We start from the raw sequence: 13,608 nt of genomic DNA, 5'->3' as shown, positions 1-13,608 counted from the left end.
CATCCCAAGTAGAAAAGTTATCTTTAATGTACAATTTGTTTACAAGTTCGAGACACCCTTCAATGCATACCTGAAACATTGTCATACGCCAACGTTGTCCAAAAGAGAGGTATGCCTAACGAATTAAGCATTCTTATACAAGACCAGTACAAGCCACAAGTGTATGTATAATTCCAAAATATCAACTCAGAAGCTTATTATATCAACACAGGTTATTTTGAATAAAGCTTCCTTAAAACTACATATATAGGTATCTAGAGTCATATTCTTAATAATCAGAAAAATGTATTTTAGTAATGTCTTATAAGGAATAGAAATAAACACCTTTCACAGAAAAAATTCACATGAATTGCCTGGGCTCATTTTCAAAACAGTTAAATAGGCATGGCCTCCAGTTTGGGTAAAGACCTAAGGACTCCAAAGAGATTGATTTGCTCAAGGCAGCATGATGATAGAGAAAGGGATGAGGTGGATTCAGTACACATTTGCCATTTGTACACATGTACCAAATTAATTTAATGACTGCTTGGAAAATAAGCATCATCCATTGTGCCCAAAGCAGGGTGGCCTTTAGGAAAACCATTTGGAAATGCCAAGGAAAGGCAATATTTTGTGCCTCTTTTTTTTCTATGCCTTTTGGTGTATTTCTGTGGGAAAATACCAGTTGTCAGCATTACCCTCCCTTGTTTCAAGGAAATAGAGTAGCAATGGCTAACATTTGGCACTTGTGCCATCCTTTTGCGCTAAATATGGTTCATGTGAGGCACAGCTGTTCATATTACTGGCAAGGTAAGATTGCAGCATGACAGTGATATTAACTTGAGTATATTTGCAATATTCAGTAATGCCCATTGGTTACCTGGCACTAAAGTAGATGCTGAAAATACTGAGATGAATTTGTCATCTTTCTTACTTTCAAGTATGTTCTGAAAGCTAAGAGGGGAGATATATAAACAGCAGCTATTATATAATATAGGAAGTGTGATGATAGAGAGAAATGGGGGTTTTTTTGAAAGCAAAGAGCATAAAGCAGGAAAGATTTCTTAGAGGAGGTAATAGCTAAGTGGTAGAGTGAAAGATCAGCGATGCAGGGAAAGAAGATGCCAAAAGTAAGGGGGGGACTGGCCTACGGTTTTCAGAAATAAATGTGAATATATGCAATACCCATTTTCCACTATTAATAGATCATGTAAATAATTATAATAGTTGAAAATTTTAATCACCTAACTGAAATATGGTATTTTAGAGCCAAATTACAACCAATACTATTAATCAGTTTGTTCTCAATATCTGTTTATTTCATCAGATTTTAAATAACATAATATCAATAACTAAAAATTTTGGGGAAAAAATTAGAGATGTGAACAGACACAAGTCAGATCAAACATCCTGGAGTAAACTTTATTTTATAAATGCAGAGACCTTGAGACTTATTACATAGAAGAATTATTTTAGTTATAATTTAACTAACACGAAATAGCAAAGCAGTGTTATTGAATCACAAGGAAATTGTTGGTTGTGATTTATTATCAAAGTACTTTTCATCATATTTCTCTGTATAGAGAGAATTGTTTCAATATTAATAGTATTGACAGTTGTATGGGAGTTCCCATTGTGACTAGGCAGGTTAAGAACCAGACATGGTGTCCGTGAGGCCTTACGCAGTGGGTTAAGGATCCAGCTTTCCCACAAGCTGCAGCGTAGGTCACAGATGCAGCTCGGATCCAGTGTTGCTGTGGCTGTGGCATGGGGTAGGCCGGCAGCTGTAGCTCCAGTTCAGCCCCTAGCCTGGGAACTTCCATATGCTGCAGGTATGGCCATAAAAAGAAAAAAAAATTTTAATAATAGTATTGTCAGTTGTGAACAGATAAGAATATTAAGGTAAATTAATTTTCATTCTTTTAATCTTAGTATAATCTAGTAATAGTTGCCGATAGGGAAAAACATAATTATAAGAATAAATCAGTGAAAACCATTTTTCAATACTTTCTTTAAAGTACTCATCTATGGTTTAAAATATATAGTATTTGAAGAACAACAGATTACAAAGGAAGATACAAAAATTCCCATGCATTTCAAGAGATCTGTAACAAAATTGACCTGAGATCCACTCAGATTTTTCAGATGTATTCTGGAGATAATGCACCTTATATCTAGGCTGAACTCTTTCATTGATACTGACACTCACTGCCCTATATTTATGACCTTTTGCCGATCCTTCTTTTTGATCATTCAGTTCTCTGGATCTAAATAGATGCAATGATGTGTTTTCTTTATCTCACAAAAATGTCTTGGAGCCTGAAATACAATTTGTGACTCACTTAATACGTTTTCTTCTCTACAACACAGGATGGCATTGCATTTGCATGACATGCAAATTAAGTGTTTTATTAAAATAATCATCATGACAAGATTTGGCAGAGGGGACAAATATTTCATTCATTCATTCATTCATTCATTCATTTGTGTTCTGTCTTATTCTGAAAAGGATCCAAGGAAGCTTATAGGAATGCATATAAGACGTGCTGATTTAAACTGTGAGGAAATTGGGAGTTCCTGTCATGGCGCAGTGGTTAACGAATCCGACTAGGAACCATTAGGTTGCAGGTTCGGTCCCTGGCCTTGCTCTGTGGGTTGAGGACCCGGCGTTGCCGTGAGCTGTGGTGTAGGTTGCAGACGCAGCTTGGATCCCGCGTTGCTGTGGCTCTGGCGTAGGCTGGTGGCTACAGCTCCGATTCCACCCCTGGCCTGGGAACCTCCATATGCTGCGGGAGCGCCAGACAAACAAAATAAAAATAAAAAATAAACTGTGAGGAAATTGAAGCAAAGGGAAATAAAGAGTAAGATATCTGAAAAGTTTGCGGAGGACTGCATGGCATGAAGACATGTCCTGCTAGAGATGGGCCACTAATTTGGCTTAAGCTCTCTAACAACCAACCTCGGAGGGGAAAATCTCCATTTCATGATAAACTAGGTCTTTTCAGAATAGAAAATACAAATGAGCAGCACAGATTCCTTGCATTGAGACTAAAGAGGATCGAACCCCATTGTTAATCATTCAGCTCTGCAGAGTAACAAATTTCACAAGAACAAAACAGCTAAATACCTAAGAACTACGTCTTAGAAAGTTCCACCATGGGAGTTCCCATCGTGGTTCAGTGGAAATGAATGACTAGCGCCCATGAGGACATGGGTTCAATCCCTGGCCTCACTCAGTGGGTTAAGGATCTGACATTGCCCTGAGCTGTGGTATAGGTCACAGACACGGCTCATATCCCACTTTGCTGTGGCTGTAGCCACTACAGCACTGATTCGACCCCTAGCCTTGGAACCTCCGTATGCCACAGGTGTGGCCCTAAAAAGACAAAAACAACAAAAAAAGTTCCACCATGACTTCAACATGGGCATGTCAATGTGCAGTTTAACATACCTAACCATTGCACTTGGCTCCAGATGTGTCACTCTGTTGGACAGGCTTTATCCAGATGGTTACATGTTCTTGACACGTGATTGAGTATTTGCATAATTACTCAGTCTCAATTGAGCAATTGAAATACATACCTATTGCTTCTCTCCAAGTTTTTGATTAATATTCAGTGGCAATAATTTATCATTAAAAATAAAGCTAAACGTTGGATTTAAACAGTTGACAAAACAGGGGTAGGCTTTATGCAGTCGGAAAACTACCATGAAGGCTTACATGATCCAGGCATTCCCTAAGCTTTCTGTATTAGATTCCCACCACTGCTGTGGTGAGCTCTGGTTATACAAGACATGTCCACCCTTATCAGTATCAAAGTGTGGTGTTTGAAGTGCTTTAATTGAACCTTTTCTTGGTACCTACTACTTACAGTATCTGAAACACATATAGCAATGGAGGAGGCTAGATCCAAACAGAATCTCCATAACTCAGAGTTTTTAAGATTTCTATGTAAGATATGATTATAAGCTTGCACTTCCGAAGGTCAGAGGGACTTATTTTATATATAAGAAATATGTAGCACTGAAGAACTGTTTTGTAGTTTTCCCCATGTAACTTGAAAGAGTGAGTACTGAAGGTTTGGATTCACAAATACAAATATATTTATCACAGTCTTCAATCTTGTTTCTTTTTACTATTTTCATGTGTGTAGATCTGCTTCTGAAAGTTAAATCTAGGGAGTTCCCGTCATGGCTCAGTGGTTAACGAATCCGACTAGGAACCATGAGGTTGCGGGTTCGGTCCCTGGCCTTGCTCAGTGGGTTAAGGATCCGGCGTTGCCATGAGTTGTGGTGTAGGTCGTAGACGAGGCTCGGATCCTGTGTGGCTGTGGCTGTGGTGTAGGCTGGCAGCTACAGCTCTGATTAGACCCATAGCCTGGGAACCTCCATATGCCAGCAGAGTGGCCCTAGAAAAGGAAGAAAGACCAAAAAAAAAAAAAAAAAGTTAAATCTAGAAGAGGTCAAGGGAATACTGGGCTAAAGAGGAATGCACTTATATAGACTATTGTTATATATGTACAACATCTTTAAGATAAAGAAGAACTGGGAGGCCAGATACCTAAATGAGTTGTATCTTAATTAAAAAAAAAATTTTATTGTAAAATCTCTACTAAAATTAATGGCAGTTGGTTTTTTCTTTGAAATCCCAACTTTGGAAATCAGTAGTTTGGTTGGCTAGTCACCATTTGTCTGTCGCTTGTTATCATTCTTCAGGTCTATGGAAGGTTTATGGATTTTAGTGATTCACAGTTAAGCATAAACTTGCCTGGAATTTGGGAGAAATATCCATTTTTATGCTAACAAGCACCTCGTATTTGCAAAGCAAATGAGCCAAGCTTAAATTCTGTGATACAAATAGCAGCAAGGACATCCCCTGTGTTTGTTATATTACTTCAGCTCCTATAATCTTTATGTTCTTCATCTGATGCATTACATTTCACCATTGCACCAAATACCAGCATCTTATGTTTATTTCTCAGCAGCGTTTGTTCAGTCTAATGTTGGCCATTAAATGAGTGCAGAGTAGTAGAATACAAGTTCTCTCTAAACTGCTGAAGGCATATGTATTTGACAGTTGCACAAGTCAGTCTCAGTTATCACGTTGATAAGGATTTTATAGTGAGAACTAACACCTGCTTTCTCAATCCTTACTCTTCCACACCTAAATTGATAAGGCACCTTAGAAGCTTTGCTTTCTGAGAAGGCAGTGATGATAGCTTTAAGGTGAAGAAATTCAGAACAACCATGTTTGATATCAGCAATGCACTTTTAAATTTTTATTATAAGGCTTGGTGACTGTCATCCGTGTTAATGTGGGATACCCTTTTAAACATAGTGTCCTCCTACATCCTGCTCATGGGAAAGTTTTAAGATTTGTATATTTGCAATTATTGATATGGATAATAAATTTTTGAATGTTCTAAACTTTCATCCTAATTAATAATAAATTATGTGGATGGCATATATGATGGAATACTTTTGAGATGAGTTATTAAAATGAATATACCTATTTGAAATATTAACATTGGTAGGGTAAATTAAATATTATTTGAATATTAAAAATGTAATTTGGGGAATACGTAATTTTGGATTAAAGAGTGAAATTATGCATCAGTCTTTTAATTATGTTGAGTTATGTTCATAATAATATCAAACATCTTTTCATGAATAAACTATATATTTCTAAAGTTTTGAATGTTATTAACAAATGTATGAAAGTTAATACTATGTATATTTTTTTCTCTCAATTTTAGTCATGATTTCATTGGCGAATTTACAACAAGCTATAGGGAACTTTCCAGAGGGCAGTCACAATTCAATGTATATGAGGTAAGAGGAGTTTTATTATTATTTTCTTCTGAAATGAGTAAAATTATGCCTTTAAAGTATATACTTTTGCAAAGGACAATTGCCAAAGGTTGACTAAGTACCAGTGTATGTAAGAATGTTAAATCTTAAACTTAGTGGTTTCTGAGATTAAATGATAATAATTCTCTTCAAGTCACATGGTCTTTTGAATCTATTTTGAATGATTTAAAAATTCTTGCCTATGAAACATTTTATTTTAAAAACATTTAATGTGGATGCAAGTTTATTTTTCCTTGAGCTTCAGCTTCAGTTTTGTCTTCCTACCAACTTCCCCTTCAATCCTTTTTTAATAATAAGAGGAAAATATGTGTTTTATTTGTGGCAGCATGGTGTTATATAATGAGTTGTTTTGTTTTGTTTTTTATGGCTACACCCACAGCATATGGAAGTTCCTGGGCTAGAGATTAAATCTTAGCTGCAGCTGCAAGCTACACCATAGCTGCAGCAATGTTGAATCCTTTAACCTGTTGCACAGGGCCAGAACTCAAACTCATGCCTCCACAGCAACCCAAGCCACTGCAGCTAGATTCTTAACCCACTGCACAATGGCAGGAACTCCCAATGAGCTGTTTTTTGCTTAATATGTTTGAGCATCTTAACTGTTTTTTTAGATGAACACTGAAAGGAATGAGAAAGTATGATTCAGATATTAAAGACATACAAGTTATAGGGGAGTTCCTGTTGTGGCTCAGCAGTTAACGAACCCGACTAGTATCCATGAGGATGCAGGTTCGATCCCTGGCCTTGCTCAGTGGGTTAAGGATCCAGCGTTGCCATGAGCTGTGGTGTAGGTCGCAGAGGTGGCTGGATCCCACGTTGCTGTGGCCGTGGTGTGGGCCAGTGGCTGTAGCTCCCATTAGACCCCTAGCCTGAGAACCTCCATATGCCATGGGTGCAGCCCTAAAAAGACAAAAAGAAAAAAAAAAAAATTACTACTTACTAAAGCAAGCAAACTAGTTATTTCTGCCTTAAACTTACCTTGCCAGTTAACTACCAGATATGTGTTGAGCATATGGTTTTTTTAGCATTGTTAATTCTTGAGCTATGTTATCTGTATATTCTCTATGATTTTTGAAATTTAATATGTATCAATAGCAAAGGAGAATATCTCATTATTTTGTTAATAATGATAACTCTTTCCTGCCAGAGCAACACTAATTGATACTAAAATTGACTTCTTTTAAGCTAAGAGTGAAGGAATATCCTTCCCTTATTATAAGACAAAAGCAGTGTATTCCATGCGTTCATTCATTTATTAATTTATGAATAAAATATTTATAACATGACTTCTATTTTCAATCATCTATATTTGGCCCCAGGGATACAGAGATGAATGAAAATTTCACTATCTAATGGAAGAGACAAACCTATGAAACATATTATTTAAAATGTTCTTGATAGGTGCTATATGTAATATTGTACTTAGTGGACTATGAGATGTTCTAGAGATGGAGGTGGACAAACGCAGCCCAAGAAAGCCTCCCTGGCAAAGAATGAGTCGGAGTAATGGATCAATTTTTCTATCTGAGTCTTTCAAGAACAGAATATGAAGGCTCTAAACAGACCATGAAAGGAATATAAGACAGATTGTAATTATAGATGTTTGTTTTATCTCTGTACCTCTAGGCTGAGGAGGAACAAGACACACATACTAGTCCTCCTTGTACTTCAAACTCCTTTACTCCACTCATCACATATCCTCCAGAGATCAATTACTTTGAGTTTCCTTAGCTTTTATGTCTTCTTTCTCTTTGGCTCTCTCCTATCCAACAAAGCTTGCCTAATGAGAAGATTTGTGTCACATCTGATAAGATGACAAAGAAGCTTAGTAACAGTTATTTCTTATTAAATACCCTGCATGAAGATCTGTGCCATAACTTCAAATATAGATATATTCTTCTTATTAATATTATCAATAAAATAGATCAGTCCAAAGAAAATGTGGGAGACCATTATGCATTATGTATATGTAGTTTTAGCATTTCAGTCGATAGCTAGCCCTTGGGCTAATGCATTAGAAACTTCATTTTCTGCACACATATAAGGGATTCAGTTTTGTTGAGGCAACCATGGAAATTTTCAGCCACAATTACTTCAGATATTCTTCATGTCCCTTTCTCTGTCTCTTCTCTTTTTGGTACTGCCAATATGTGTGTGTGTTTGTATGTGTGCATGTGTGTATGTGTGTGTTGTTATGCTTGATTGTGTCCCACAGGTCTCTTAGACTCTCTTCATATTTTTCTTTTTTCTTTTTGTTTCTTGAATTAGGAAATTTAGATTGACTAATCTTCAAGATCACTGATGATTTCTTCTGCCAGCTCAAATACTTTATTAAATCTCTCTAGCGAATTTTTCATTTGTTACAGTCCTTTTTAATTTGAGGATTTCCTTTGGTTCTTTTTTATAACTTTGATGTACTTATTGATTTTCCTACTTGGTGAGACATTGTTTCACAATTTAATTCTTTGTATATAACATTCTTCATTCTTTAAATATATTTAAGATAGCTGATTTAAAGAATTTATTAAATAAATAAATCCCATATCTACAAGTTTGTGGGGATGGTTTCTATTGATCACATTTTTCTATATATGAGCCACACTTTCTTGTTTCTATGTATGTCCTTTTATTTTTTTGGTTGTTGTTGAAGGCTGGAAATTTTTTAAAAATATAATAATGCTGGAGATCAGATCCCCTGCCTTCCCCAGGATTTGTTGATATTGCTGTTTGTTTAGTGACTTTCCTGGAGTAATTCTTTTCAACTCTGTTTTCTTTGCTGTGTGGGCCATTGCAGTCTGTGCCTGGTTAGCTAGTGGTCAAAACACATGGTTTGACAGAGATGTGTGTATATTGGTGCACTTCTTACATGCTCCAAGTGTAAAATTCTACCCTGGCTTTCACTTACTATTTAAAAAGAGACTCAAAGTAAACCAAAGATGAAGGATTAGGGCTTCCTGAAGTCCGTTCTTGCCATGCACACAATCCTGCACAAACACTTGGCCTTCTAGATCCCCAGCAATATGCCTAAGCTTTTAAAAGCCTCCTACTATTCTACAGACTGGTTTTGGCAGGTAAGGACCTTTTCCTAGTAGTTTCCTTGGGCTGATAGAACTGTCTTCAAAACCGCATCTAGTTTTAAGGCTGTCGCTATTTCTAAAGAAGGTTGGTGTGCTTGTTACTAGGGGTTCAGGTGAGTGAGGATTATGCCTGGTTGCTGGATAGATGAGACTACCTCCAGCACCTTGTTTAGTAGGGTAGTCCTGTGCCAAGTTTCCTTTTCAGGGTGCACAGTTGGGTCAGTCAGCCTATTAGTAGGTTTGTGGATGGGTATGGTTCCCACCAGGTCCCTGGAAGGACTCCAAGTTTTTACACATTATTATATGTCTGATAGAAGTTTCTACTGTTGTAAAGCAGTAAGTAGAGCCCTTAAATACTCACATATTTGGGTGATGTATCATGTTAGTGTATTTAATCTAATGATAAATGTTATATCTCTTGGGTATATTTTATTTATTATAAAGCAGTCACTGTTATTTGGGACCTTCTTGAATATTAAAGGTCTCCCTCGTATTAAGAAGATGCCTTTGGGGAGGGTAATCAATCCATAAAGTGACTGAGAAGAATATTATTGAAAAAAAATATTTTTTAAAAAGATGATGACTGGTAACTTTTGCATAGACGTTTTGGCTGATTATCTAGGAGTCATAATAAAGGCATTTGTAAGTGAATAAATACATAAGAAGTGAAGGCACCAGGTTGGACTACACATTTTAAAAATATTTCAGCATAAAACCTGACATTGTAATTTGTTTTATCTGTTCTTTAAGGTGATAAATCCCAAAAAGAAAGGGAAAAAGAAGAAATACACTAATTCAGGAACAGTAAGTCAAATTTTATGTTAATAAGTATTCAAATAAATTAATTATATATATGTACATGTGGCATTTTGTATCAAAAGAAGTAACTAAAAACTGAACTTATAAACTGAAGTTAATTTAAAAATTAACTTGCTATATGTATAAATGGTTGCAGTGGAGGATACCTTATAGGATATAATGACCTAACTCCCTTCAAGTTGTTTTAGTGGCTGAATGGCCTCTGGGAAAAGATGAAATTTTGTTATAAATTTTTGTTCAATGAAATCACCCTAGAGAGAATCAAGCAGACCTGAAAAAGTTCCAGTTGTAATAAAAAATACCGTACTCCTTATAGGCTACACTTGACTAAGACTTGTTTTGTGAGATGTGAAAATATTTGTTTATAGTCCATTAAAATGTATAACTCTGTGGAAAGTGCAAAGATGAAAGGATACAGAAATTGTGAAACACCAAATCATCCTATTTTGATAACAAATATACAGAAAGTGTTATCCTAAGATTCACTCTCCTTGGGAGAATAAATCTAAGTTCTCCTCAAGTTTTCTCTTGAAGATTTTTACACAGCAAGACGTTTAAAATATTAGATGGTCTCATTACAAGACCATGACAAAAACACATTTCGTTTTATACTGTCTAGCTCACTGACTTTGACTTTTTAGGTTTAACCATTTTCCAACTCCCTCTCATCTTTTTATCTGAAATGGAAAGTAACGGAGTGTCCTTGTAGATAATTTCCATGTTGTTCTTCAAAGGAAGTAAACGGGTCATAGAAAGGAGCACTTAATTTTTTGGCCCCTTTTCTTCTGATAATTTTAAGTGTAAGAACAATCAGTCCTAGCAAATTTTAATGAAGAATAACATCTTTATTGATTTTCAAAATGCTGGGAAATACGATTTTGTCTCTTAATGGAAGAAGTCCATCTGAGGTTTCAGTTAGTACTAGCAGGTAATTCTGCCTTATTTTTCTTCTCTTTTTTCCTTTTCAGGTCACCTTACTCTCTTTCTTGGTAGAAACAGAAGTTTCATTCCTTGACTATATTAAGGGAGGGTAAGTCATTCCTTGAAATTGTTTCATTGCGTAAGCAATGGTGAGAGGCAAGTTTGAATGTGTTTAGTGACTTCATGACAACAGAACTCAGAGAAATCATTTTTGTAAACCTCATCCTATTTGTGATTAAGCAGTTTATTTTGCTAATACTTATTCATCATTAGAGTGTTATCAGGCCAAAGAGTGGATGAGAGGATGAGAAGGGCCTAAGGAACAAAGATAGTTTTCCCCAAAAGAGAGGGTTTACCTCCTTTTTGCTCTGTGTTAAGGAAACAAACAAAAGCTATACTTGCCCAAATCGAAAATCTTTACTATATATGGGCATCTTGAAACCCACCACTTGGATACGTATACGTGGAAGCTACAGGGTAATGTTTCAATAGAGTTAAAGGAAATGTACTAAATAGGAAAAATATTTGCCACCTCTTCTTAGGATTCCTAATTCCGTGCATATTTTTAGCTTTAGAAGATGAGAACCTGGAAAGTTGAATTTGTCATAAAAAAAAATAGATTCCTGTATAAATAAGCTCAGTAGCTCCAGATAATCATTGATAAAGAAACATGTTAAGACCATGGACGTCTCTTAGCATGCTCTTTATAAACTTTCAAAAAAGTGCTTGATATATCTGGCTATAATTTGCATGTCGAAATGGTGATTTGAAGTTTTAAAATATTAAAAGTTACTTCCAGTTTTTGTTTGTTTGTTTGTTTTGCTTGTCCTTTGGTTTTACTTTGCGAGCATTTGAAGCAGATGTCTTGTTGTTGTTGTTTTGTGTGTGTGTGTGTGTGTGTGTGTGTGTGTGTAAGAAATGTGTTGTTAGCGGTACAAATCTAGTAATATTTTGATGTTAGTCTATCAGTAAGAAAAACATTTTCAGAGTCTATTACCACTGTTACTGGTGGTTCACATTCTCCTTTTGAGGATCTCAGAGCTAATTAGGCCAGCTAGGTTTCTACAATATCTAAAGCAATAACATTCTTGGCAATTGTCTTTTTTATACTGCTTACAATCTCCAAGGTTTGAGGGGAGAGGGGATTCGGCTTCCACATGTTCTGCTTATAGCACTTCCTATGCTGGAAGAAATGTTAGTGACGTTTTTCTGACAGAAGTCATGTATCAGTGGAGCCCCAACCTATGAAGTACACTTTGTTCCAATCCTGGCTTCCCAAGACTTTGATAAGAACCCATTTACAAACAGGCCCTGGAGAAATAGAGTGGAAATTATATATAATCTAACTGGACATATATTAATTTATATATAATCATACTATCTGAAAAGAACATGAAAAATTCCTACATGGAGTACATTTTTATATGAAGCTGTATGTAATAAATGTATATATCTTTTAAATATTCTAAAATTGTACATGTACCTATCATTCATTATTTGTAACATTTATTATACAGAGTGATTCATATATTGTCCCTTTTGATGATGGAATCCAATCAAGAAGCAAAATCATTATTGTATTGTGTATTTGTGTCTTTGCTCTTAAAGACCTGTTTTAAGCAGTTGGGCACAAAATTTAAATTCTGATTTTTATGAATAATATGATGAGAGCTGGCTTTATCATGATAGTCTGAATCATTTCATATACATGACACTCCTAATTACTTCAGTTTCCTGTAATATACATGAATCTCCTTAGTTTTTTTCCCATGACCTTTTTTTGGTTCATTTTTTTAATTAAAGTATAGTTGATTTACAGAGTTTCTTCAATTTCTTCTGTACAGCTAAGTGACCCCACTATACATACATACATATATATATATACATGTATTCACACATTCTTTTTTTTATACCATCTTCCATCATGTTTTAATCCAAGAGACCATATACAGTTCTTGTGCTGTAAAGCAGGACCCCATTACATATCTGTTCTTTTTTTGTTTTTTTTTTTGTCTTTTTGCCATTTTTTGGGCCACTCCTGCAGCATATGGAGGTTCCCAGGCTAGGGGTCTAATCAGAGCTGTAGCTGCCAGCCTAAGCCAGAGCCATAGCAACACAGGATCCGAGCCACGCCTGCAACCTACACCACAGCTCACGGCAATGCCAGATGGTTAACCCACTGAGCAAGGGCAGAGACCGAACCCACAACCTCATGGTTCCTAGTCAGATTCGTTAACCACTGCGCCATGACGGGAACTCCTGTTCTAAATGTAATAGTTGGCATCTACCTAGTTCATGACTTTCATGATATTTATTTTCCTTCACTCTGAAGTTATTGAATATTGAAGTTTATATTTCTACAGAAAACATACTCTCGCCTATCAATTTACTATATGGTTTAATTTGCCTGTAATAATAGCTGACATCTGCTGACAGCTAAATGCCTCCTGGGAATTAATTCCACCCATCTCTCCATTGGGCTTGTTTTCCCTTCTGCTCACCTCCTTTCTCCATCTACCTCTTTTTCTCATGAGTAACATTCACACTGATAATTTTCTCTTTTTCTAAAGATAATGTTCATTTACTTTGTCATACTTTAAACTTTCAGTCTTTGTATAATGAGTATTTACCATCTCATTGCTGGTGGTCAAAAATAGTTTAATTTACATAGCCCAAGGGAAAGTGACGCTTCAGCATGCAGAATATCTAAGAATTTTACTATTAGGTGTTTGTGAAGATTTTAATTTTATTTAACTGTGAGTTGTGGGGATTGATTTGGATTTTTACTTCATAGAATTCTAGATGCACTCTAATTATAAGAAATGAGAGGAGTTCTCTTGTGGCACAGTGGGTTAAGGATCCAGCATTGTCAGTGCAGCAGCACAGGTCACTGCTGTGGCTTAGGTTTAGTCCCTGAGCTGAGAACGTCCACATGTCACAG

General features: G+C 36.0%; 1 protein-coding gene across 1 annotated transcript in view; it reads left to right on the top strand.

Moving 5' to 3' along the window:
* Nucleotides 1-13,608, top strand: part of CPNE8 (copine 8) — a 265,300-nt gene that overhangs the window by 190,838 nt on the left and 60,854 nt on the right. Inside the window, exons 11-13 of the mRNA XM_013997926.3 lie at nt 5,736-5,811; nt 9,678-9,731; nt 10,715-10,776. Of these exons, the coding sequence (XP_013853380.1) occupies nt 5,736-5,811; nt 9,678-9,731; nt 10,715-10,776 (192 nt within the window). The remainder of the gene's footprint in view (nt 1-5,735; nt 5,812-9,677; nt 9,732-10,714; nt 10,777-13,608) is intronic.

The sequence above is a fragment of the Sus scrofa genome, chromosome 5, assembly GCF_054392235.1.
Source record: "Sus scrofa isolate SSC_HxYL_T2T_F1_AM1 chromosome 5, Sscrofa_HxYL_maternal_Yorkshire_Landrace_v2.0, whole genome shotgun sequence".
NCBI lineage: Eukaryota > Metazoa > Chordata > Mammalia > Artiodactyla > Suidae > Sus > Sus scrofa.
Note: the sequence above shows the minus strand (reverse complement) of the source record. Positions and strands in the feature narration are given on the sequence as shown.